The following is a 25,738-nucleotide window of genomic DNA, read 5'->3' as shown; positions in this document are numbered from 1 at the left end:
TCTGTTTAATTTTATATAACATGTCTTATTTATAGCCTATTATTTCAAAGTTAAACTATTATTTATTAACCAATTTGCAATGAATTTTAAAATGTCATGCATGCTCAGCCTGTCCAAGATTTTATCTACTCTTTGAACGGTTTTGTTATTTTTAGCACTGTACATAAAGGCTTGGCGAGCTTGTTTCTCAAACTAATGGGACATCGACAAGGCAAGACTGTCGTCGTCTGTAGAGAAACTGTGGACATTATGTAGCCTAAATTATATTATTTAGATCTCCGTAGACTAATATAATGTACAATATAATAGTTTCTGTATGTAGATAGTGGTTTGTAGTTATTATAGTCTCAAATAGGTCAGTGACAGTAAAGGGGAGCCAGAGAGTCAGTCCTGGCGGAACTGGACACTAGTTTGTCTGTCTGATTCCGGTCATGGATCGGGTCCAGTAAACCCGAATCAAAATGGCGTCCGCCGGTCCACCCGACACGGGCTTATCTGCCCCTCCAGGTAAATCAAAATCATTATGTTTTTTATACGTACATTGGCATGTGTGTTTTTATGTTGTCTGTTGCCATGGGTAAACTATTTTTACCAGCACTGGATTGATTCACTGTTTACAGTGTTAACGTTACTGGCTTCAATCAAGCCTTTTGTTCAACAACCACAAAATAAATGTAATCTATTATAGTCGCTAGTTAGTAATTATAATAAATCCCTAACTTATCAGATGTGTGTATGTGTGATTAATTTAGTTTAATTGATTTATACTTTGAAGGTTTTCCTAAAATAATCCAGATCGATGATGTGGATCTGTGGCTAACATGCTATATGCTAACTAGTCCAGTTATATCAAACATATAACCAAACTAATTTTAAAATAAATAACCTACATGAATGAATGCAGTTTAGTTAAGATGGTCTTTTTAGTTAGGCGGTTTTAGATTTTTTTGTTGCTAATTTGAACGAGTCACCATCTATGATAAGTGTTGTTTTGTTGTTAACGCTCGACAACACGTTAATTTCTTACTTTATTTTAATTTTTGAGAAAATTATTGTTTTGGTTCTAAATAAGATGTTAGAGTTTGGTCAAATATATGGAAATTGCCTAAAGATCTTAAGTTCTTCAGTAGTTCTTACTAGTAACGTTCAGTTTTTTGTATTGTGTTGTAAATATCATGAGATATGATATTTAGAATATTAATACCTTTCTCTAATAAGACATTGATAAAACAACTTGTTAAAACTAGCTCACTGCTAATATGTAAAAAACTGTCAGGTTTAAGTTTACGTCAGTGTGCTAGTACTTTCCAAAGGCGCACCCATACTTACATAAGTTTATAAATTAAACAAGTAAATTAGTTTTCTCATTTCTCATAATTTGTGGTACACATAATAAGCCAAATTAAGTTTAGATGAAGGGGTTTATGTAACAGTGGCATTCACTGAGTAGCATTTTATCATGAGTTAGACCTTGAGTTAAGGAGTTCCCTCAGTTATAAAGTGTTTAGTTTGACTTCTTTGTCCTCCATGAAGGCTTGCAGGAACTTTTTTTTTACACTCAGTTATTTTGTAACTCACTGTTGATTAAACCATGGCAAACATGTAGTTCTATCCTAATATTTATTCCACTGGCTGTTTATGAGAATGGTAATCAATTTCAGCTATTAGTTTGTAACAAAATTATTTGTCATAATGCATTCATCACATTGACGCTTCAAACAAACAGTTTCTGTTTGTGAATTAGCTAATTGGTTACTGGGATGTAAATGGCATTAACAGTGCATGTCCTGTGAGTGGTCATTCTCTTCGACTCCCTGTCTGTCTTCATTGACCTTTGAGTAAAAATAACATCCCTTGGGAAATGAAGTGGAGATTAACTTCAGTAGTCTGAAGTCAATCAGGTGTTCATTACTTGGGTGGTTTTGTCTGTTAGCTCAGAATATCACGACATTTTGGAATATCATGTGGGTAACCCACATTAGGACATAGTTAGCACTCTATAAGAAGTATTTTTAGTGCTCTCAGACACACGCACAGTCTTGATGATTACTGAGGCCGTTCTGTTGCTCTAAATATAAATGTGAAAATGGGACAGAAACCAGCCCGCTCGCCCAGATGAAATGGGACGGGCTGCTGAACATCTAAACCTCAAGTCCCATCTCACAGATAGGACAACTTCCCGCAGTTCATGACCTAAATGCATGTTTGTTTCCGTGTGCATGAGGTAAAAGATTTGTTCCTTACCACTCTTAAAAGAGAGTGTATCTCTTAAGCTTGGACTAAATATAGACTAGCTCAAGAGACAAGCCATGTGTTCTTAGTGGTCAATTCACTTGCTCTGCGGATTAAGGATGTGATGCAAAAAAAAAAAAAACAGGAATTTGTTAAAACAAATATATTTTAGTAATAAATTATACATTTGTAATCATGTTTCATGTGAATCATGGGTTATGCTGTTTAATAGTGTGTCTGTTATATTAGTTATTTAGTGTTGGTCTCTTTTTTTGTTGTTGTCTTTTTCTGAGACAACCTAAATTTCTCTCTCGGAAACCATCCATCTATTCCATCCATCCCCCCCCCCCCCCAATCCATCTGTCTCTCTGCCCATTCATCTATCCATCCATGTATCCATCCATCCAATCAATGCAAACAAACACCCACCCATCCAAACAAATACCTGTCCATCTAAACAAACACTCACCCATCCAAACAGTCAAACAAACCAACACCCACCCATCCAAACAAACACCCATCCAAACAAATACCTTTCCATCCAAACAAGCAACAAACAACCACACAAACAAACACCTGGCCATCCAAACAAATACCTGTCCATCTAAACAAACAAGCAAACACTCACCCATACAAACAGTCAAACAAACCAAGACCCACCCATCCAAACAAATACTCGTCTATCCAAACAAGCAACAAACAACCACGCAAACAAATACCCACCCATCCAAACCAACACCCACCCATCCAAACAAACACCTGGCCATCCAAACAAATACCCATCCATCCAAACAAAGCCCATCCGTCCAAACAAACAAACACTCAACCATCCAAACAAACAAACTCAACCATCCAAACAGACAAACAAGCCAACACCCACCTATCCAAACGAGCAACAAACAACCACACGTAAACAAACAAACAAACATTCACCTATTCAAACAACAAACCAACACCCATCAATCCCAATGGACAGACATCCAAACAAACACCCACCTGTCCAAAGAGACAAACAAACGTCGAAAGAAACACCCACACTTCCAAACAAACTCCCACCCATCCAAACAAATACCCATTCATCCAAACAAACAAACATCAAACCCATCCAAACAGGCAAACAAACCAACACCCACCTATCCAAACAAGCAACAAACACCCACCTACCCATCCAAACAAACAAACAAATACTCACCCATCCAAACAAACACCTTACCCAGTTTCTCAACCACTCTGAGAGATACTTTTAGGACTCACTGGTTGTGCTGACATTTTGGCCCTTATTAAAATTACTGTTTTACCTTCCAGATCTGAGGACTCCGTTTTGGAGGTTGTTGGCCTCTCGGAGAGGTAGTACATGCATGGCTCAGTTGTGCTGTGTGATTTAGAGACTCTGTATGCCAATTAACCAAAATGGCTTGTCTCTTGCATGGTCTCCTTTGCAGTGGCAATTTAAGCTTGATGACTGGGGGATGGGTGGAATGCAATGAAAGTGGAAGCTGTAAACTGACTCATCTGTTTGTGCAATTAAGGCAGATGGGAAAAGGAATTGATATTTCAGACTGATGATGAAAGGGTCCAGCAATCTGTGGGAACAAGTAAATATATATCACAGTTCCTGGACATTGTGCCACTGGGTCAGACTTTATGTTTTGTAGATACTAGAGTTTGTGCGTGTAAGCCTGCGTCTTGGTGAGATAAGCAGTTGAATGATGTCTCTTTTCATCATCACTCATATTGTTCAAACTCTATTGTTCAAAATGGTTGTTTGTTCTCAGACCGGTGTGACAACACAAATCCTTTCACATAACTAGATCTGCTGGCCATTGAAATATCCTATATCTTTCCTCACTAACTTAAACTTAAAATAGCTGTTGCTATTGGTTACTGCAAGAGTTTTCAGTAGTTGCCTGGGGAATCGTGTGAGAGAATGGGTGAATTACCCTCCATGCATTCTTAAGTCTACGTAACTGCATTATCAGCAATGCCAAAAATGTGACTTTTGCAACAAAGAGATGATCATATCACAATAATGTTTTTTCTTCCATGTTGAAAAGGAGTGCTGGTAGTCATGAGGTGAAGCACCTGTGCTTTAAGTTTGTTGAGAGATAATGTAAATTTATAACTTTTTCCTGATTGACCTGTTTGTTGTAATCCTAATTTTGATAATGGGTCAATGAAACGGGTCAATGAAACTTTTTGTCCTACCTATTAAAGGGTTAGTTCACCCAAAAATTAAAATTCTGTCATTAATTACTCACCCTTATGTTTTTGGTGGGAAAAAAAACAACAACATTTTTGTAAAAATTAAAAATGTCAGGGTGAACTGTCTTAAAGGGGTCATGAATTGAGAAATCAACTTTTCATTGAGATTTTGATATATAAGAGGTTGTCGTACTATAAGAATATCAACTTGTTGTTTCTCTTAGTAGGATGGAAATTATCTGTTAAATGGTGAATAAATTATATAAAGAAAGCGATCAAAGCACGCTCCCTTTGCAGTCGCTGGAGCTGTCAATCAAACAGTGTTCGCTCACAGTTACTATTTCTGTAGGTTGGATTCTAATCTTGATTGTGTGTAATAATATCAAGCTCTTGGCAGGATTGAAGTTGCTATGCTATTGCATCTCAGTCTGTTTGTTTTGACGACGAGCAGACATGCTTTGTTAACTTCTGACTGGCCTGAAGACATGCGATCATTCTGAATCAATGCAAGCAAGCAAGACCCATTGCATACCATGCGTTGCTATTATAAAAAATTTGAATTTGAAGCCTCAGCGTGTTTAAGATTGTGATCTCATCCTGTGCCGTTTATTGAGTGAATATCCGCAAAGCATCTGCTGTGACAGTCTGCTGATTGTCTGGCACCCCTGGTGTCATGACAGATTTTGCCCCCCTGTGACACTGGCAGGTGGAGGATAGTTGTAAGAACTTTAGTTTGTTTTTCGAGTTGATTAGAGATGACAAACAAATTTTGTAATTGAGACGTGAGATGTTTTCAGTACTAGTGGATGTACAAAATTACATACACTACTGTCCAAAAGTTTGGGGTTGGTAAGATTTTTAAATGCTTTTGAAATAATTCTCTTTTGCTCACCAATGCTGCATTCATTTTACTTGGTACTCATTTACTTCTAGATTTACTTACTAGATTCCAAGGACTAAAATCCATTACATGTTTCTCAGAGCTGCTCTATTCACAGTAAATGCTCTCAACATGAACTCAGTCTCTCCATGCACGTTTTATTTGGGTTTCCAAATGTGCATTTGAGAGTGCATATAAAGTCTGACTCGCCTTGTGCTTCATGCAAAGTGTTGCGCTGTTATTATTTACAAGCGTGGAGTGCGTCTCAGCAGCTTGGTTAACAAACTTCATCTCTGCATGTGCTGTGAGTTTAGGTTGCTACCATTCATCGGGGAACGCAAAGTGCGCCATTTCACCAGATTTGTTACATAAATCATAAACCTACAGCGACAAATTGTTGTTCATCGTGTTTTTAAAAAAGTTTAAACCTTTGCTGTAGCATTTCTATCATAAACAAGTGGCCAAATATTAAAGATTAAGGACATTTGAATTACGCTAAATGTTGTTTGGCCAATATTAAAGAAAAATTTGATCATGCTGTAAAGTGTAACAACAACAATCACCAGGCTGTTGGCTCCCTCTGCAGGAGTTTGTTATATTATTTAAACATACATAAGTTGATTGTTTATATTATGTACATGACATTAAGTTATTCAATAAAACCATAGGGCTGGAGCAATAAATTGATTCATCTCGATTCGTAGATCGATTCTGAGATTTTCCGAAAGCACCGCGATTCTCTCTTGAATTGATTCTGAGCTTAGTTTTTAACAGCAGATGGCGCTCTAGGCTAGTTTTTAACCACACACTCAAATGCTCACGAAGAAGATCGCTCATGCGTTCGGCTAAGTACTTGCACCTCAGAATGCTTTTATGACGCGAGATTAATGTAAACAGCACATTGCAAACACCCTTGTAATTCACTTCAACCTTTTCAAATCATAGACTAAAAAAATATGGATGACGCACCTTCACTCTCTTCCATTGAAGTAAGTGAAGCCACCAGTGTCTCTATATGGCACTGACATCTTGAGTCTCGAGTCTGCGCATAGTGAACTTGAAACCCGAGTCTGCGCAGTAGTGAGCACAAAGTGGAGCCGCGATATCAAGGTCCCGCCCAAACAGAAATAAACAGTTATGGAAATGTAGAAATTAAAGTTAAAGCTCCAATCACCTCGCGAAGATCCAGAAAAAAGTCAGTTGGCACCTCAGTGACTACTTCACTCAGAGAAGCTGTCAACGTCAGCTGTCAATCATGACGTCACACCCCAGTTTTTATAACTAACAGCATCAAATAACTAACTAAAACCAAACTTATTAAAAGAACGAAAACTTGAACTAACATCAGCGTGATTAAAAACTGCCTAATATGACAAAAATTGTATTTGAAGTGTAATTTAATTATTTAGTTTGTCTCACGTCCCACTGGAATACATGGAGAGGGCGGGGTTTATGACATACTGCTTCCAGCCACCTGGGGGCGATTGAGACGCTTCGGCTTCACTTTTCAGGACTTGTGTGGCATACTTGTTTTGAACTTTATGAATGATTATTTTATAGAAGTTTCAAGTGGTGTGTATCGAGTTCAAATACAGCTGTTTCTAAAGAACACAGTGCCATCTGCTGTTAAAAACTACGCTCAGAATCGATTCGAGAGAGAATTTCGATGCATTCGGAAAATCTGAGAATCGATCCAGAATTATTTCACGATTCGCCATTCAATGATATATTGTCCCAGCCCTATAAAACTATGTTTACTTGCTTGTGATACTATATTTAAACCAATTATTATTGCCTCATTGATATTATACATGTATTTTAACAAGTCATTTTAAAGGCTATTTTTATTACCACAAAAAATCTGATTACTCGATTAATCGTCAAAATAATCTGTCGATTACTCGATTACCAAAATAATCATTAGTGACAGCTCTTATTTAGTTTTATTTCATAGGAAAGAAACAGCAAGAGGTGGTGTGAAGTTCATGTTTTTTTCTGTCCCTCTAACAAATCATGCTTCTTTCTCTCTTTCTCTAACTTTAAAGGGTCCAGCGGAGTTCGAAAGATGACCATTACGGAGGTAAGCCTGATCTCATGTTGGATTACTCACTTTGTGTTAGGCAAAGAAATTATTTCTTAATTTCTCTCTTAATTGTAAATCTGATGACTGTGCAGTTTCGTTTATCATTTCATCAGTCAAATTTTGCATTAGTCAAACCATGTTCCTGTTTAATGAGAATTTGCATTTGTTCTACATTGAATGGCATATAATCTGTTTGTGTCAGAATGATCTAACTAGAAGTGGAAAACATAAACAAATGCATATACCATCAGGGCATGAATCATACCTTAAATAGTCTTCCCGGTGCATAGTGGGATATTTAATGTTTGAGCGTTATAAAACCAATGGTTCCATTCCTGAGAGCTGATTGGTCAGTACAGCTTCCCAAATGTGCTAAAATGCAGAATACAATAGAGGTCATGCTATAAGGTATTTTCTAACAAAACAAATCAATTAATTGGCCAATAGTAAAAAATAAAATTGATATATTAAATAAATTCCTTATTCCTGGTACATGAGAGTCACAGTTTTGGAGTACAGTTGGAGTTAAACTGTAAATGTGTAACTTCAGCTAGGCCTACATTTGTGATATGAACAACCAGTCAGTGAATAGTCATAATTTTCTTTATAGGGGGGTAAGTAAACTCAGAGAACAGTTTCTAGGTCATTTCTAGCTAGACATAAATGAAAGTTGTGATCACTTGCCAGTCAATAAGTGAGTCGGTTGTAAATTGTTACCGCTCTGGCAGATTCTAATTAATGATTTGTTAGAAAAAAACTGGTAAATTGTTTTTACGGTTCATTAAAAGAACTGTCTCTTAAGATTCACAATAATCTATTTGTGAATTGTACTACATAGCTTAAAGGGATAGTTCACCCAAAAATGAAAATTTGATGTTTATCTGCTTACCCCCAGCGCATCCAAGATGTAGGTGACTTTGTTTCTTCAGAACACAAATGATGATTTTTAACTCCAACCGCTGCCATCTGTCAGTCAAATAATGCGAGTGAATGGGAACTCGTACAATAAGAGTCTAAAACACTTCCATAGACAAATCTCAAATGAAACCCTGCGGCTCGTGACGACACACTGATGTCCTAAGACACGAAACGATCGGTTTGTGCGAGAAACCGAACAGTATTTATATCATTTTCTAAAACACCACTATGTCCAACTGCATTCATCACTCGATTCGTGATGTCTGATCGTGCTCTGACAACGGCAGTGATGTCTCGCGCATATACTTCAATGAGCGTGAGACATCACTTCCGTTGTCAGAGCGCGATCAGACATCACCAAGCGAATGCTGAATGCAGTTGGACATAGTGGTGTATTAGAGGTAAAAAATGATGTAAATACTGTTTGGTTTCTCGCACAAACCGATTGTTTCGTGTCTTAGGACATCAATGTGTCGTCACAAGCCGCAGGGTTTAATTTGGATTTGTCTGTCGTGTTTTATTTACTCTTATAGTCAAAGTTCCCGCTGACTTGCATTATACCACTGACAGACGGCAACGGTTAAAAATCATCATTTGTGTTCTACTGAAGAAACAAAGACACCTACATCTTGGATGCTCTGGGGGTAAGCAGATAAACATCAAATTTTCATTTTTGGGTGAACTATCCCTTTAAGTTGTTTTTACGTGCAGCCAGCAAAGACAACTCGGTAGCAAGTAGTCTTTTTTTTTTTTTTTTTTTTTATTTACCTCAGACTTGAGATTCAATAGGTGTCAGTAGGGTAGATATATATGAAGCACAGCTCACACAGAAGTCACTATCAAACCAAGCAGCTTTCAGTTGGTCAACATGGTGAATTGGCATAACCATCTTGAACATGAGCAAAATCTCTTTACCCTCACGCAAAATTCCCTATTGCGTGGAATACTATTGAAATTGACTTATTCTAACAACTACACCTTTATTTTACTTCACTGCCCACAGCTTTGTTTGTACCTTTAATGTTAGCTCTTAACATTGTGGGCATTAGCATCCATTTTACTCAATGCCCATTATCAGTGTTCATTTTTTCCAATTTAGCATTTTTTCCGTTTTATAGCAGCAAACATGGCATTAAACATTGCCATTTAGTCATGACTGTATTCACAATAAAGCACAGCGTCTTGATTTATCACTAAATAGATGTCAGATTTGCTTTATGCAAACATTTTCACCTTCTTTTCTCTTGTCAGCCAAGTATTTGTGATATCTCAGATCAGTATCCACAGTTTCATCCAAGTGTTTTTTTTAGTTGCTGGACATTGGTAGAGGAATGTGAACACATGAGCCCTGTAGGGTGAAGTAAGGTTAACTCACTGTTACTGTGTGTTGATCAAACAGTCATGTGAGAAGGATCTTGAACAGGACAAATATTGACACACACACTCACACACACAGCACCCATTGTCAATTGAAGTTTCACATGTACCAAGGCAGTGAGAGGATGAACAGACTGACAAGAATGTGCGTGTCTGTGTCGAGGAAACACCTGACAAACAGGAAGTCAAACCTGGACAGAGTGGAGGCCTATTGACATGAAACCAGTTGCCTTTTTTCTGTTCCCCTTCTTTCCTTTGTCACTCTTTTGTGTCTTTGTCTCTCTAACTAGGGGCCAGGATCATCTCAGAGTATGAAGAAGACCATTGGTCACCGAGGAGTTGACCCCACAGGAGAAACGACTTACAAAAAGGTCAGCTGGCAGTCGGATGTGTCACCTGATAACAGAGGAAGGGCAAGAGAGAAACTGGACTAGAAAAGAGGAATAGACCAAAGGGAGGAGTTGGAAAGGAAAGAGAGATTATCATGAGGCACATTATGATGTTGCAACGTTGTGAATATCGCACTGATTTTAATATGATTTTATTTGCCTATGAAGACTCATAAAGACATTGTTATTAAACTAGTTTCAAGATCATTCCTTATAATGGTCAAAATTGTCAATCACTACAAAAGTCTCATTCCGTGATACATTTGCATCTTCAATGTTGATGATGTATATAGTCATCACTTACATAAGCATTTTACATAAGCATATACATCAATTTATAAACACATATATTGAATAATGTCAAGAGTGGAAAATGTCAACATCTTTTTTTTTTTTTAACTATATCTCCCACTCCTCATAATGACATATTCCAGCATTTGTTTTACTGGAAATTACTGTTGTTTTTTTTTATTTTTTATAAATGCATTATGTTCCCACGCCACCTACATAACAGCTCATTTATAGGTTATTTAAAAGAATCATTGTGGTATTTATCTAGTGTTTCCTTTCTGTTTGCTTTTTTTTTCTCACGCATACTCTCACACGCACTCTTTCTTTGTCTGTAGACGACCTCCTCCGCCCTCAAAGGTGCCATCCAGCTGGGTATCGCACACACCGTAGGCAGCCTCAGTCAGAAAGCTGAGAGAGACGTTCTCATGCAGGACTTTTATGTAGTAGAGAGCATCTTCTTCCCCAGGTGTGTGTACGATCTAGGTGTGTGTGTTGTGTATATGTCAGACCTATTCAACCATGCTCTGTATGTATATTTAAATATCTATTGCTATTTAAATAGTTTTGAATCAGTGTGCTGACTGTTAAGTTTGTGTGTCTATAAACCAAGTGAATGTCAACCGTAACAGAGTCTTTGGGCATCATGTATTTGGGAATCAGCCTCTGAATCGAACAGAGGTTATCTATTTAATAAAACAAACTCATAACCCTGTCTCTGTTTTGCTCTCCCTGTCTTCTTCCTACAGTGAAGGAAGTAATTTGACTCCAGCTCATCACCACGGTGACTTCAGGTTTAAGACCTACGCCCCCATCGCCTTTCGTTATTTCAGAGAACTCTTCGGCATTCGACCTGATGACTATCTGGTTAGCTGAATATGTGTATATATAAAAGAAATATGAATTATTTTAGTATTTATTGTTTACATTAATATTAAACATTGAGGATGAACTCATTTCCTTTTTTTGCACTATACACACACACACACACTGACACATGGTTCACTGTCCATCCCTGATGTGTTTTGTGATTTCTTTCCGTCTGCAGTATTCTCTATGTAATGATCCTTTAATCGAACTGTCCAATCCTGGAGCGAGTGGATCAATATTTTATGTGACAAGCGATGATGAGTTCATTATTAAAACAGTGCAGCACAAGGAGGCAGAGTTCCTGCAGAAACTACTGCCCGGGTACTTCATGGTGAGCGTTACACACGTTCATGTACTTTAGATGCATACCACAAGATAAGTCAAATTGTAGCATTCATCTAGGCCCAAATTGTGATATTACAGCATTTTATCTTTCATTTCTCCTCTCCTCCTCCCCTCAGAATCTGAATCAGAACAAGAGAACACTGCTCCCAAAGTTTTATGGCTTGTATTGCGTGCAGGCGGGCGGAAAGAACATTCGTATCGTCGTAATGAATAACCTGTTGCCCCGCAGTGTGCCTATGCACCACAAATATGACCTGAAGGGCTCCACGTACAAGCGCCGTGCCTCCCCTAAAGAGAGAGAGAAAAGAGTCCCCACTTACAAAGATCTGGATTTCATCCAGGACATGCCCGAGGGCATCCAACTTGAACCTGACAACTACAACGCCCTCTGCAAAACCATCCAGCGGGACTGCCTGGTGAGCTTGCATGCTTGTGTTTGGGTGTTATTGCATGTTAGTTTAAACTTTGAATCCAGGCTTGTTATGAAGATGTTAATGAATATTCAGTATACTCTACCTTTCAAAAGTTTGGGATCGGTATGATTTTTTTTTTTTTTTTTTTTAGACTGGCTTTATTTGATTAAAAATACATTAAAAATGGTAATATTGTGAAATATTACAACAATTTGCATGCATTTTTTCCCCAAACCTTTGAACGGGAATATGACATAATAAATCATTAAATACAGGTGCTGGTCATATAATTAGAATATCGTGAAAAAGTTCATTTTTTTATTGTAAATTATTTTAAAAAATGAAACTTGCGTATATTCTAGATTCCCTACATGTAAAGTAAAACATTTCAAAGGTTTTTTTAAAAAAAAAATGTTGATTAGAGCATACAGCTAATGAAAGTCCAAAATCCAGTATCTCAAAATATTAGAATATTTACATTTGTGTTTCATTAAATGACCATCCCTACTGTATAAATTCCGGGTATCTCTTGTTCTTTGAAACCACACTAATGGGGAAGACTGCTGACTTGGCAATGGTCCAGGAGACAATCATTGACACCCTCCACAAAGAGAGTAAGTCACAGATGGTCATTACTGAATGTGGTGGCTGTTTACAGAGTGATGTATCAAAGCATATTAAATGCAAAGTTGACTAGAGGGAAGAAATTGGGTAGGCAAAGGTGTACAAGCAACAGGGATGACCGCAAGCTTGAGAATACTGTCAAGTAAAGCCGATTCAAACACTTGGGAGGGCTTCACAATGAGTCAAATGAAGCCGGAGTCAGCGCATCAAGAGTCACCACACTCAGACATCTTCAGGAAAAGGACTACCAAGCCACTTCTGAAACAGAAACAACGTCAGAAGCATCTTACCTGGGCTAAGGAGAAAAAGAACTGGACAGTGAACAGTGGTTGAAAGTCCTCTTTTCAGATAATAGTAAATTTTGCATTTCATGTTGAAATCATGGTCCCAGAGTCTGAAGGAAGACTGGAGAGGCACAGAATCCAAGCTGCTTGAAGTCTAGTGGGAAGTTTCTGAAGTCAGTAATAATTTGGGGGGGCCGTGACGTCTGCTGGTGTTGGTCCATTGTGTTTTATCAAGTGCAAAGTCAATGCAGCCATCTTCCAGGAGATTTTGGAGCACTTTATGCTTCCATCTGCTGACAAGCTTTATGGAGATGCTGATTTCCTTTTCCAGCAAGACTTTAGCACCTGCCCACAGTGCAAAAACCACTTCCAAGTGGTTTGCTGACCATGATATTACTGTGTTTTATTGGCCAGCCAACATGCCTGACCCCTGAATCTATGGGATATTTTCAAGAGAAAGATGAGAAACAGTCGATCTAACAATATACAGATGATCTGAAGGCTCAGTAGTGCCTCAGCAGTGCCACAGGCTGATCACTTCCATGCCACACTTCACTGATGCTGTAATTTGTGCTAGGAGCAAGTCATTTGCTGTAATATGTGCTGCCGACCAAGTATTGAGTGCACAAATGAACATACTTTAAAGAACTTGAACTTTTCTGTTTTGCAAATCCATTTTTTGATTGATCTTAGTAAATATTCTAATATTTTGAGATACTGGATTTTGGACTTTCATGAGCTGTACGCTCTAATCATCAAAATGTAAAAAAACAAACTTTTGAAATGTTTTACTTTACATGTAGGGAATCTAGAATATATGAAAGTTTCATTTTTAAAAATAATTTACAATAAAAAAATGAATGAATATTTTGATGATATTCTAATTATATGACCAGCACCTGTATTACAGTGATTTTTTTGTAAGACAGAATTTTAAATATCCTAAAGATATGTCATCAGACCAATTTTGTGATCTTTCCTTGTTGTGCATCATGTATTAAAATGTTTAATAGTATATAAAAGGTTACTATGTATTGTTATATTGGTGCATATATATAAAAATGATTTTGAACTATTTTATTTCTTGCTTTAAACCTTTTGAATCTCTTTGGCTACAATAGTTTAGTTGGAAAGATGCTTTCTGTGTCATCAAAAAAAAATCTGATAAATAAATCACCATTTTGGAGCAAATATGTAAATATCCAGATATACTTATTGAATATTGCCAAAAACAAGATTTGTTTTGTTTATCCATCTGTTTATTTGACAGCTGCTACAGAGCTTTAAGATTATGGACTACAGTCTGTTGGTGGGGATCCATAACACGGATCAGGCATCTCGTGAGCGAGCAGGGGCGGTCGAGGGTGGGGGGTCCGAGGGGGCCGTGACGCCAGACCACAGGAGGCCGCAGGCTCAGAAAGCTCTGTACAGCACCGCGATGGAGTCCATACAGGGAGAAGCCAAAGGGAAAGGAACCCTGGAAACAGAGGACCAGTTAGTCACCACCTTATTATTCTACGTACTTATGTTCTCTGTTTGTGTGTGACAATGTCACATGGATAACAACGGGGATCATGTTCTTACAGTCTGTCAAGCAACTCTCATAAACGACTGTTATAAATCGTACAGTTTACACCCGGCTTTAGTTCGGTTGCAGTACGTATTAATCATTTAATGCATACAATTTCTTGTTTTGTCTGTAGATGGGGAGGAATCCCAGCACGCAACAGTAAAGGAGACAGAATACTGGTTTATATTGGGATCATCGACATATTACAGTCATACAGGTGACTAGTCACAGACAAGAGTTGTGTGTGCATGTATACATGTTTGTGACCATCATTAATATCCTTCCTTTGTTTCTTCCTTCAGATTTATTAAAAAAATAGAGCATTCCTGGAAGGCCTTGGTCCATGATGGGGTAAGTCATCAGTTCCTGTATGTTACTGTAAAGCAAACATTATGCTTATTTTGTACTTAGCTGTTTGCAGCCTTGTGAGATAAATAGCATTGTAAACATTTACATTGTAGGACACGGTCTCTGTACATCGGCCTGGATTCTACGCTGAGCGATTCCAGCGTTTCATGTGCAGCACAGTTTTTAAGAAAACACGTAAGTTTAAAAAAAAAAAAGTGATCTTTTAGCGAATCTTTAAAGGGATAGTTCACCCCAAAAATTAAAATTCAGTCATCATTTACTCACCCTCATGTTGTTACAAACCCATAAGACATTTGTTCTTTTTCAAAACACAGGGATATTTTTAATGAAACGTCCATAAATGCATTGCAAAAGTAATCCATATGACTCGAGCAGTTTACATATAAACATTGATCAACGCACATTCAAACAGCACGTCAAAAAAACAAAATGTAATTATTCATCATACAAAGTCAATGTTTCTCTTCAGAAGACTTGGATTAAACCTCTCAATCCAAATGGATTGCTTTTACGATATCTCTACGAACTTTTTGAAGCTTGAAAGTTTTGGTGGAATGGACTTTCATTGGAGGGGCAGAGATCTTTCAGGTTTCATAAAAAAAAATCTCTGTGACAGAAATCTACTAAGTCTACTTGTTTCAAAGATGAATGGAAGTCTTATGGGTTTGGAATAAATTGAGGTTGAGTAAATAATTTTCATTTTTGGATGAACATCTTTAAAGGTGAAGTATGTAAGATTTTTTTTTATGTTAAAATTCCTTCTCAACCCAATTTGACTGCTATTAATATGCTATTCATGGGTTTATCTCCCCCCAAAAGTGTAAACCTTAAGCCTCCTAGGTAGGGCTGCACGATATATCACATGAGATTGTCACGCGCATTTCGTCAGTAAAGCCGGTTCTCTGATTACCGCTAAATCGCCATCACCTGCTTTCAAATGTTGCGGCATTTAATAGACAGAGCCGTAGATCACTGAAAAGCCACGCAATATCGCGTTCATATCGCAGATGAATCGCCTTCGATAATGGGCTTTTCAGTGATCTACGGCTCTGTCTATTAAATGCCGCTCCATTTGAAAGCAGGTGATGGCGATTTAGCGGTAATCAGGGAACCGGCTTTACTGACGAAATGCGCGTGACAATCTCATGCGATATATCGTGCAGCCCTACTCCTAGGCATCATCTAAACATTCAGAGCAGTCCAATCAGATCTATTAATCTGTTTCCAGCTCAGCCTGGCCCTATACTGAGAGTTTGGGGCGTGGCTACTGTAGGAGGTGGAGTCACAGTGTGTATTTAGACGGTGTGGGAACATGGCTGACGCATTCCATAGGAAAAGAAATTCAGCTTTGGTTACATAAGTGCAATTTACACCTTCAGAGATGAAACCGGTCATGAATGCATCAAAGCAAATGGGGCGTTGTGATGCAATGCTCTACAATGGACTCATCAATACCATACAGCATCATTATGCACTTGTTCAGAAAGACAAATTTACCTGTTTATAATGTTTACTTTGATTCCCCAAACAGTTGTGGTGCATCATGTTAAAAAAAAATGTGCATATGGGTTTATTATAAGCGAGATTCGCACTAGAGAGAGTATTAGTCTACTCAATTTCTTACTAGGGCTGTTCAACGATAACCGTGGTTATCGTGTACAAAATAAGAGTATGTTTTACGTAATATATGTGTGTTTGTTTTGTGTATAATTATTATGTACATATAAATATACACACATACATGTATATATTTAAGAAAAATATCTTATTTCTATGCAAATATTTACATTTATATATAATTTAAATATATAAAAATATAAATATCTTTATATATTTATACATACATGCTTATATTTCTTAAATATATACATGTATGTGTGTGTATTTATATATACATAATAATTATACACAAAACAAACACACATATATTATGTAAAACAGACTCTTATTTTGTACACGATAACCACGGTTATCGTTGAACAGCCCTATTTCTTACTCATGACACATAGCAAAACAGGTAAAAGTATTCCTAATATGTTGGAGCTTTTATTAAATATGATTACTTTTATCTGTTGAGACATGCCTTCACAAGCACATGAAAGAGCTGTAATTGTGATATTTTAGTTGGGGGAGGCTCGACTTGTGAAAGGTTGTTTGAAAATATGCTTCATTTTTGTAATTCCGCTAGGTGGCACTAGTGTTGCAGAAACGACATTCTTCACCTTTAAAGGATTAGTTCACTTTCAAATGAAAATTAGCCCAAACTTTACTCACTCTCAATCAATCCTGGGTATATATAACTTACTTCTTTCTGATGAACACAATCAGAGAAATATTAATAATTATCCTGACGCATCTGAGCATTATAATGGCAGTGAGCGAGGATCAACGAGTATGAGCTGAAGAAAGTGCTTCCATCCATATCCATCCATCATAAATGTGTGCTCCACACAGCTCCGGGGGGTTAATAAAGGCCTTCTGAAGTGAAGCGATGCATTTGTATAAAAAAAAAAATCCATATTTAACAAGTTATGAAGTAAAATATCTAGCTTCGGCCAGACCGCCTTCTGTATTCAACGTATGAGGAAGGTGCAATGCCTCTTACAGTTCAAAAAGCTTACGCTATGTACTACGCCTTCCCTATTCAACTTACAGAAAAAGCTAACTGATGCGACACCAGTTCCATTTTTTTCGTAAGTTGAATATGGAAGGCGGTCTGGCGGAAGCTAGATATTTTACTTCATAACTTGTAAAATATGGGTTGTTTTTTTTTTTTTTACATAAATGCATCGCTTCTCTTCAGAAGGCCTTTATTAACCCCCCGGAGCTATGTGGAGTATGATGGATGGATGTGGATATAAGCACTTTCTAGTCTTTCTATTCCTAGGATGGCTTGAGGGTGAGTAAAGCTTGGGCTAATTTTCATTTGAAAGTGAACTAATCCTTTAAGTTATGTCTTTATTTTGGTCATTGAACTTTTAGTCTTTTTGTGATGTCATCGTACTGTGCCTCTCTCTCTCCATTCCCAGTCAAATCTTCCCCCTCAAAGAAAAGTCGAAGTGGCTGTTCGAGTGTTGTGAGACGACTTCCTATGGGAAGCTCTGCTCCCGCCCCTGGCGGACAGACAGTTGCTGACGCCAGACTCGCGTACCGTACTCACCTTAGCCAGTCCGATACAGAAGGAGAGAGCGGTGAGTACCGCAACCAAAACTATTTACATCAATCTGTTGCTGAATGTACTACTTTATTTAAAGGTGCTACAGAGGATCTTTTCGTCGACTGAGAAACCAAAGACTGTTAGTGAGTTTTTGAAATGAGCGCATGCGTAAGAACAACCCCCCTCCTTCACAGCTCATTTCGAGGGAACGCCTCTGTGGAGTGTGGAAAGTTACTGGAGCGCGCAGCCGCGCTCGTCTCTCACAAGGAATGTCATGGCAGTGATTAACAAACCAGAGGTTTTTAAGGCCCTACCTCGTGCACAGATGACGTATATTAATATTATTCCTTTCAGTGCACCTAATAAATAGTCTTTTATCAGTTAGTAAAGACAGTTTCAAGTAATATTGCAAAAATGTATAAAACAAAACATCCTCTGTAGCACCTTTAAACAGAAGTTGGGATACGGCAGTGAATCATCCTAGCCATTGAATGTAAATAAGTAGGCGTCACTGTAAGATATTGCGAATTTGTTGTGCAAGCTGATAAAGATGCATTAAAATATTTTTGTGCATGATTTTCTGCTGTGAGTCAGGTGTAATGTGAATAAGGCATTTAATTGTGTATTGTCTTTGGAGCATAAATTAAATCATAACTCTCTATGTGATTGTCATCCTCAGGCATGCAGTCAGGCAGACCGGACCTGCTTCCACAAACCGATCCCTTGGCTGGAAGCTCTAGTGAGTTTGCGGCATCAAATATGTCCAACTCCTCACAAGGCAGCACAGGAATGACATCATCTTCACCTCCTCGAAGGTCTCTTTTTTTATTTCTATGTAGTTTCTTGCAGTTTTTTTTTTGTATGTTTATATTTCATCATCATCATCATAATCATCTTTCTCGTTGAAATCTCTCTCCGGCAGAGTTTTACCTTTGTTTGTATAACTCTGGCTGCTCACTTACAGGTCAGTAGGGGTGGAGGTACACAAATCTGCAGTCACTGAGCATGACAACAGCGCCCCCCACAGGTAAAACTAAACAAACACACACATTTCTCAGGCTTAAAGCAGGGGTCGGGAACCTTTTTTAAACCAAAGAGCCAATTTTTCATTTTTTGTTAATGAATTTTTCTAAACGAGCTAAAGTAGGAAAATAATGTAGTGTAATATTATTTGAAAAAAATAAAATAAAATAAATATATGATATATTTTATATATATATATATATATATATATATATATATATATATATATATATATAAGTTGCAATATACAATTAATTGTGCTAGGCTTTCATATGAGGTTAATTTACCACCTGAGGAGCATAAATTCTCTCTCACACACACACACACACAGAAAGAGAGAGGAAAAACAATTGAAGAACAACGCCCATGCACAGTGATTACATTGACTATATTTATGTGAATACTCACCAATGCGGGCATTTTGACAGTGTGTATTTGACCGTTTAGACTGAAGACCAAGGCTACTATGTAGAGCTGCACGATTAATCATATCGCAATCGCAATCGCGATGTCAAGCTTGTGCGATTATATGACGCAAAATGCTGCGATTTTATTAAATAAAATAATAATAATAATAATAATAAGTTAATAAATAAATTAAATAAATAAATACATGTGTGGACACAACAACCCATTATCTGAGAGCTGTTTGTCCATTTTATACACCGCTAATAAAAAGAAGACCAGTCAGTTTCAGTTTAGGCAGTGGCATGTGTGGCGCACACGGTCATGTCATGACTTTTTCCAGTGTGCAGCGCAGAGAACGGGTAAAGATGGATGCGGAGCAAACTGTCACTGAACTGGTGGCAAGAAAAAAACGCTACCTCTGTTATATGGCGATATTTTGGCTATAAGATTATAAACCCAGATTAGTAGTGGTTGATCCGTACGGACCAAGGCCCACGGTTCGGGACGCATGTGATTCGCGGATCAATTGAAAGTTTAACCGCAATAGAGTGAAAGGGTATCATTTGAACATGTTTTGTCTTGATAGTTTACACATTAAATAGATATAAAACCATTCCAGCGCTAGAAGAGGCAAAAGAGGATTTAATTCGGTATCGCACGCAGCGCTGTTATCGGTGCGCACATGACGCACATACATACAAGGCTCGCGCGCACAGAGAGAGAGAGAGAGAGAGGCGCGTTATAGCTCGCGAACTCCAAATTGATTTCTCTTTCGCGTCCTCAATGCACTTGGATGGTCACATACACGCATTATGTCAGTCAAAATACCCCTTTCAGCAAGTATTCATGTGAACACTTTCAGTTATGTCTTAATTGAACGAGGTGAGAATTCGGACGTGATGTGTGCGTGCATGGGGTCTTACTCTTAAAGTGACAGCAACCTATAAATACCTGCTGTTGTCTCATGTAAATCAATCAACAAAACACAGCTTTAACAAAGATTAATCTATATTGAATTTATACAATGAACAGTGTCATTTTACATTTAATTATTACATTTCTGTTCATGAAAATTAATACTACAGTTAGACCTTATACTTTATTTGTAACTTGTTGTATTTATCTATGCTTGTTGTAATTGGTGTACAGTATTTGTTCTTTTTACAGTCTATTCACTTGCCTTTAATAATGTATTATTTAGGCTAGTAGTTTATGCTGTGGTATCAGAATAGTTTAAGTGGGCTAAGTAATAAATGCAAAGTTAAGTTACCCCTATCCAATTTTTTTTTTTTTTTGTGCTGATCTGAAAAATGATCTGATCCGTGACGTCATAACCGTGATGTGATCTGAACCATGAGTTTTGTGATCCGTTGAACCACTACAGATTAGTAAAGAAACAAATATCTTAAATGGGATTATAACAAGTTTGCAGTAATACAAAGATGTTATTTAATTTCATTTTAATTTGAAAACGCTGTGCATTTGTTTGTTGTTGTTGCTAGTTTGAGTTGAGAAATACACATTTCAGCATCATCAGTAATCTGTGTGTGTATTTTCATTGAGAACCAAGCAAGATGACTCATGATACTATTTGTTTATTATATTGCTATCGCAAATCGCAATATTGACCTCAATAATCGCAATATGACATTTTCCCCAAATCGTGCAGCCCTACTACTATGTGTGTAAGATTTTTTATTTTTATTTTATTTTTTTAAAGAATTTAATATTTTTATTGAGTAAGAACTCTTCAGTAAAGAAAATTGCATTGTTACAAAAGTGTTCTATTTCAAATAAATACTGTTCTTTTGAACTGTATTCACCAATCCTAAATAAAAAATAAAAAAAGTTTTCACAAAAATATATTGAGCAGCACAACTGTTTTCAACATTGATAGTAGTAAGAAATGTTTTTGAGCATCAAATCAGCATATTAGAATGATTTCTGAAGGATCATGTGACACCAAAGACTGGAGTAATGATGCTGAAATTTCAGCTTAGACATCACAGGAATAAATTGCATTTAAAACATTAAAATAGAAAACGGGTATTTTAAATTGCAATAATATTTCACACTGTTTCTACTGTATTTATGACCATATAAATGCAGCCTTGGTAAGCACAAGAGACTTTCAAAAGCATTCAAACATCTTACCGATCTAAAACTTTTTGAATGTGTTTGGAACAATAGGGTGGTATATAAAGATAAAATAATGTTAATATTTGGGTGAAGTAAATATGTAAAGAGACCAATCCTCCATCTCTCGCTCTCTTCTTCAGCACTGGAGCCGAATGCTTAGATGAGCAGTTAAGCAATGAAGATGCCATTTCGCTCAAAGACATCATCCCAGAGACTGACATTTGTTTTGTAAGTTGTATATAAACTCAAAATAATCTCACTGATCCAAAAATGTAATTGTATTAAAGACCATATTGCTTGTTTCCAGTAAGAGCAGAGCGATGACTGACTGACGACACCAGAAGCAGAGAGATGACACACACAGAAACTCAAGAGAGATGAAGGGCTACGATGGCGATTTTCTCTCAATAGGAGCTTGGGAAAGATCTCCAGGTCCTCAGCACAATGACATGCGTTTTAAAAGTGAGTGAGTGAGAAACAGAGAGAATGAAGAAAAGCCATTGAGCCGAGATGGCTTTTTCTCGTTCTCTTGCACAGGAAATGCTGCTAAACCCAGTTTTAACCACAAACTTTATACAGTTATTGGAAAGGTGATCAGTCACGTTCTTTACTGCCTTTGTTCTCTCTTAAACTTTTACAACAGAGCAAGAAGGATGCACAAACAAATTTTAGTTTTCTCTGCCTAGCTAGTGCTGGGAGAAGAAACGCGTTACACAGTTGGCTCCACTTTATATTATCCTTGGAGTCTGTTGCATAAATCTTTATTTATATCAGTCTTTAAATTCTCTCTGAACTGGTGTGACTTAGACTAACGGCTGCTAGCGCTCCAGTATGTTTATCTCAGAAGGCATTAAGCCGACAACTTCTATATCTCATGAGCTTCTGTAAATACATATGAAGGTTAATTGTGTTTTGACTTTTCTTTTTGAGTAAACCTGAAGAGAGCATCGTTTTTCCAGCTCTTTCTGTGTTGAGACAGCATGTGCCCTAAGAGTGACAAAAAAAGGGAAAAATGACCAAAAATGATTCCCACTTTTTTATAGCTTTGTATCTTCTAAATATCCTGTATTCGGGCTTAGTATTTCATGGTTAGATTGCCTTCTCCGAGGTGCCACTAAGTAGATTTAGATATTTTGTTTTTTAAACGGATTAATTCATATAATTGTGTCTCTATGCATTTTTTTTCCCCTCCCTTCCCATTGTAAGTTGCCCCTCCATATTGGACCAATCAACTGTCAAGTTTGAGAAACGGACGGATCCTCATGCATGTCATATTCTCTTTTCAGTGCACATATTGCTGCCATGCCAAGGGCCCTGTAATATTAGCGTACTGTATTTGTGTATATAGTTCTGTAAATAATTATTCTTTCTGTTCCTGTACATTCTAAAACGCTACTAATGTGCTCTTCCAGCACAGCAGCTATTGTCTTTTAACTAACATGTTAACGAATAGACTGATTGATTGATGTGCCATGACGTCTTCCAATCATACGCCTTAATCCAACTATCGAAAGCAGCGTGTTGGTAAGAAAACGCTCGTTTCTGCTGGTTACAGAAATTACACGGCCTCCAAACACTTGGACCAACATGGATCTGCTTAAGTCATTTCAGGTCTACCTGTTACAGATGTTTTTGCTACATAATGCATGCTTTACTGGCCCTTTCACACAAGCCTAAGCATTATACACAATCATATAATGTGTAAACAGGACTGAAAAGCCTTTCAGCAATTTCATTATCAAGAATGTAGGCTTAATTTACATTCTAACACCTTATATTGTCGGTAGATAAGAAATCTTGAGAGTATTCCCGGCTGATTTCCAGTTGATTGGATGTAAAATCTGTTCAACGATCTTTTGTACAGTTGTCGTTAGACTCGTAATCCTTTAAACTGAGAGTGAAGAAAGAAAATGGACACTAACGGACTTGACCAGGGCACATGTGAACACTTTAGAGGAGCTGGAAAGAAAACCGCAGAGTCTTTGGCTCACTGCAAGCTCTCTGATGAATCTGCCTTTCTATTATCACATCCATTTGGATCGATTGAACAGAGGAAGTAGTTTTGTAATGGATCCATTGGTTGACAGGCATTACTTAGTTTCTCTTTGGCCGATTCCTGGTCCTGATACCTCTGCCACACACAGATCTGAGACTGACACTGCAGTCTTGAAGTATTTAGAAGAAGGGCTGACTGTAGGTTTGAACAGTGTTGTGTTGTCCCAAAAACAACAGTTGGTGAACTGCAGCTCTTAAAATCACACAAGTGTGGGAGCGAAGTGATCGTTTGCCAAGGATTTTCCTTTGCAGACCTGAAGAATATGCACAGGAAGTACATTGACGGTCTGTTTTGACAAGACTGTTTTGAAGAAATGGTGGATGCAGTATTTATGCATATTCTAGTTGTTTTTGACATTAATGTATGTTAATCAAATTGATAAAAATGTATACTTGTGCACAGAAGTTATGGAGTTTGGGTCAATGTTATGTTTTATTTTTTTTTGCTTTGCTCTTTTGGTTTGAATCATTTCAATGCCTATTGTCGGATCATGTTACAGAACACCTTAATGCTTCACAAAAATAAAGTTTTATCTAGAAAAAAAATGATCTAACACACAACAAGCTAATATCACTAAAAAGCAAGAGCTAAGCTCACAGTTGAAAAGTAGACATTTCAGGATTGGCTTTGGCACTGATATTAAAAATAAAGATAAGCAGTCTGCTATATTTTACTTTTTTTGTCTCAAAGCAGGTTTTTCACATCATTTCTAAACTTTATAAATTATTTGTGAATGTCAAAAGTTACCTAAATTCGCATTTAACTCCTACAGTGTAACATTAACATTTTTACATTTTATAGTCAATTTTTTATCCTCTCTCTGGATACTGGGTCTATATAATAATGGATAGTTACTTTTATAAAAACTAATATTGCACACAATGTTTCGTATTCATTTCACTGTTCAATGTGGTGCTTTTTATCTGCTCTGTATAATGCCTCTTATAGACCTTTGTAGATTTGAGGTTCTGAAATTCACAACTTAAAATCTGATCTTGGATCAGCTCTCAGTGGCTTAATTTCACAGTTGGCTTGTGGGGAATTTTTCTGGAATCGTATAAGATTAAGCACACAGATATAAAAGGTTTTTTTTTTTTTTTTTCCGTCTTCACCATTCAGGCCTCGCTCTCATTTATGTTTCTGTTATTTATTAATCTGTGTTTATGATCTCAAGATGCAACAATCACTGCCTTTCTCTGACCAACACTCAATACTGATCAATTTGTTCTTATAGGCTAGAATGATGTTCCGCTCCTCTAAAACCACACTAAAACATCCCAAAAGTAAATCTTTTGGCCTGACAATAATGCAGACGTAATGCGAATGAAAGTGCAACTTTGACACTAAACAGACCAACCAATCTACTGCAATATGAACATTTCTGCCAATGTATTTCAGTGATTGTATTTATTAAGAAATGTCTTTTGTTTTGTTTTTTTTACTTTGTGGACCTGTATGGATTTTGAATTCTCTATGTACCGTAGATGATTGTATGTATTATGTAATCTGTCTGCAATTTCTGTGATCGAAGTAGTATGTATTTTATTTTGGGTCTGAGGGAAGTTCTTGACAATATAAACCATTTTTGTATTTTATGTGTTTGTGTCCATGGTAAATTCATTATAAATCTGTGAAAGCTCTTCCTCAGCTTTTCTACTTGTGAATGTCTGGCGGTGTCAGGAACAATAACTGGCAACCGTAAGTGCTTTTGAGGATTATATTTTTACCTGGTCTGTATAAAACATGTATATATTATGTATATAAGCAAGTCACGGAAATGCCTTTTTCTTGTGTGGTGTTTGCAGCCTGTTTCTTCTACCATCTTTCAGTGAAGTGGTGATTCTGTTTTTTCACATCGTCTTTCTGATTTAAGAAGAATAAAATATTTTCCAAACCATTGCTTTTTTTCTCGCACCCTCATTTAAAATTACAGTAACACTACAATATGGTCCCATTAGATAATGCATTAACATTAACAATGAGCAATACATTTGTTACAGTATTTATTACTATTTGTTAACATTGGTTAATAAAAAAAAACTGGGTAACACTTTACTTGAAGGGGTGTGCATAAGACTGACATGACCCCTTCATAATCATAACATGACGCG

General features: G+C 37.1%; 1 protein-coding gene across 2 annotated transcripts; it reads left to right on the top strand.

The window, feature by feature from the left end:
* The first annotated feature begins 180 nt into the window (after positions 1–180).
* pip5k1ab (phosphatidylinositol-4-phosphate 5-kinase, type I, alpha, b) lies at positions 181–25,524 on the top strand. Of its 2 annotated transcripts, XM_048153234.1 has the most exons (17): positions 181–507; positions 3,538–3,579; positions 7,360–7,394; positions 9,983–10,063; positions 10,708–10,838; positions 11,119–11,236; positions 11,418–11,570; positions 11,701–12,000; positions 14,176–14,399; positions 14,609–14,692; positions 14,778–14,826; positions 14,937–15,018; positions 17,874–18,035; positions 18,681–18,816; positions 18,966–19,028; positions 21,712–21,799; positions 21,879–25,524. In XM_048153234.1, the coding sequence occupies exons 1-17, from the start codon at positions 462–464 to the stop codon at positions 21,879–21,881; spliced, it is 1,797 nt and encodes a 598-aa protein (XP_048009191.1). In that variant the 5' UTR covers positions 181–461; the 3' UTR covers positions 21,882–25,524. The 2 variants fall into 2 exon arrangements, with proteins under 2 accessions (XP_048009191.1, XP_048009192.1); XM_048153235.1 differs by lacking the exon at positions 3,538–3,579.
* The last annotated feature ends 214 nt before the right edge of the window (positions 25,525–25,738 follow it).

The sequence above is a fragment of the Megalobrama amblycephala genome, linkage group LG13, assembly GCF_018812025.1.
Source record: "Megalobrama amblycephala isolate DHTTF-2021 linkage group LG13, ASM1881202v1, whole genome shotgun sequence".
Lineage (NCBI taxonomy): Eukaryota > Metazoa > Chordata > Actinopteri > Cypriniformes > Xenocyprididae > Megalobrama > Megalobrama amblycephala.
The sequence above is the reverse complement of the archived record's forward strand: the minus strand, read 5'-3'. Positions and strand labels throughout refer to the sequence as shown.